The 2,500-nt window shown below is 37.8% G+C and overlaps 1 protein-coding gene across 3 annotated transcripts in view; it reads right to left on the bottom strand.

The window, feature by feature from the left end:
- Positions 1-1,639, bottom strand: part of LOC133554417 (segment polarity protein dishevelled homolog DVL-1-like) — an 87,509-nt gene extending 85,870 nt beyond the window's left edge. For 2 of the 3 annotated variants that reach the window (XM_061903155.1, XM_061903157.1), the window contains exon 1: positions 1,195-1,639. In XM_061903155.1, coding sequence (XP_061759139.1) covers positions 1,195-1,364 — 170 coding nt within the window. In that variant the 5' untranslated portion in view covers positions 1,365-1,639. The remainder of the gene's footprint in view (positions 1-1,194) is intronic. The other variant, XM_061903156.1, reaches the window with a different exon arrangement.
- Positions 1,640-2,500: the final 861 nt, after the last annotated feature.

The raw sequence follows: 2,500 nt of genomic DNA, 5'->3' as shown, positions 1-2,500 counted from the left end.
TTGTATTCCGTTTATATTTACATCTAACACAATTTCGATATTATTTTTACTCATATGGAAGCGGGGTTTGTATAGATATATATATACACACACATTTATATATACACATTTATTTACATATATATATTATATATATATATATATATATATATATATATATACATACATATATATATATATAAAATAAAAATGGGTTGTACTTGTATGGCGCTTTTCTACCTTCAAGGTACTCAAAGCGCTTTGACACTACTTTCACATTTACCCATTCACACACACATTCACACACTGATGGAGGGAGCTGCCATGCAAGGTGCCAACCAGCACCCATCAGGAGCAAGGGTGAAGTGTCTTGCTCAGGACACAACGGACGTGACGAGGTTGGTTCTAGGTGGGATTTGAACCAGTGACCCTCGGGTTGCGCACGGCCACTCTCCCACTGCGCCACGCCGACCCTTATATATATATATATATATATATATATATATATATACACACACACACACACACACACACATATACATATATATATATATATATCCCGAATTTGGAGGTCTCAAGGTTGGCAAGTATGAGATAAAGGACAAAAAGCTGACAAGTTTATATCAACAATGAATTAAAAAAAACTATATATGTATGCATGCATGCTTTGGAGCCCCTGTCTGGGAAGAAACTAATGTTTGCCTCGGTGCCCTAAAATATGAGCCGTCCTTTAAGGCAACACTTGCCTTGACCTTAAAAAGTACAAATTCGGGGCCTGAGAATGTAAATACAAAACGCACAGAAAAAAACTGTGCTGGTTACACTGCATATAAATATTAGTATTGTCAAATATTGCTATATTTTATAAATGTATGGATATTTTTCAGTATGATTAGAATGAAGACTAGAATTTGACAAAGAGCGTACGCTGAGTTGCGGTTGCAATCTTCTCCCAGGATTGACCTGCAGACTACAGTGCAAGTGTGTTGATTAAGGAATCCCTGACACAACAACAACAACAAGTAGAATGCATGCATGTGTTGTGTGCGTCACGTTGACCACACCGGACGGATCTGGTCTGAGCTCGAACACTCTTGCGGCTCTTCGACCGGAGCCCTGCAATAACGCGCAGGTGCCAGGAAGCGTGGAAACACGCACAGTGCACGTCCATGCTAATGATAACAACACAACAACCGCTGATAAAAGCCCACTCACCCGAAATCCTGGTCCATGGATTTGAAGAAGAATTTGTAGCTGTGGACGGGACGATTATTGAGGACATTTTTGAAATCGGCTAAGGTGACTTTGTCTGGAGAAACGGCCAGTTTGACCAGATAGGGAGTCTCCTCCTCGTCTATGTGATAAATGATTTTGGTTTCCGCCATGAGCCCGAGAGGACACGCATTGACAGCCAGGGAGAGCTCGGCAATAAACAGGCCTCGCTGGCTAGGTTAGCAGCGAGCTCTACGCGCTAATAAAACACTCGGCTCCGAGGACAGCAGTCCGCGTGGGGGACGAACCCAGCGTGGATCCAGACATGTTCGCCTTTGGAGCTGCCGTCTTTCTGCCCCACAGAGCGACAGTGGCCGTAAAACAGGAAGGGACCGACAGTCCACATCCTCGCAGTTTCGCTGCTGGGAATATGGGCTTGTTTTCCACAGGCTAATTGGCGGGACGGTGCTGCCATCTAGCGGCGAGTTGCGAGTGTGCGCCTTACACGACACACTGGACGACGATCCACGACTTGCACTCAAGTTGCTTCATACACTGCAAAAATATATAGTATAGAAAAGAATTCAGGAAAGAAATGATAAAAACTAGAGAAATTATCTGTCCATGCAGCTGAATAAATTTACTTGATAAAACGTCCTGAATTAAGATTTGAATGTATTATTAGCAACCCTTTCAAGATGGAAGTACTGTAAGTGTATTATTCTGAAAACAAACATTATTCAACTTGAATAAACTACGCATTCTCGGGATGTTGCAGAATCTTTAAAAACGATTACATTAGTTTTTTCTTTTCTTTTCAACATTTAAGAATATGGAATAAAACGTCCAAAAATTATTTTTGCCACACTTCAGTTTTTGAAATATCTTGAAATCATATTTATTACAGTGGTGATTATTCAATAATTACTTAATCCAATTACTTGATTTTATTTCACTAGATAAGGTACAAATTGATTAAACCATTTATATTTTTTGCATTTTTATGTGTATTTTAAAGGGCTTTATATAGAAAGTTGGTATGTTATATATATATATATATATATATATATATATATATATATATATATATATATATATATATATATATATATATATATATATATATATATATATATATATATATATATATATATATATATATATATATATATATATATATATATATATATATATATATATATATATGTATGTATGTAGGCTTCACGGTGGCAGAGGGGTTAGTGCGTCTGCCTCACAATACGAAGTTCTTGCAGTCCTGGGTTCAAATCCAGGCTCGGGATCTTTCTGT

This window comes from Nerophis ophidion, linkage group LG06 (assembly GCF_033978795.1).
Source record: "Nerophis ophidion isolate RoL-2023_Sa linkage group LG06, RoL_Noph_v1.0, whole genome shotgun sequence".
NCBI lineage: Eukaryota > Metazoa > Chordata > Actinopteri > Syngnathiformes > Syngnathidae > Nerophis > Nerophis ophidion.
Note: the sequence above shows the minus strand (reverse complement) of the source record. Positions and strands in the feature narration are given on the sequence as shown.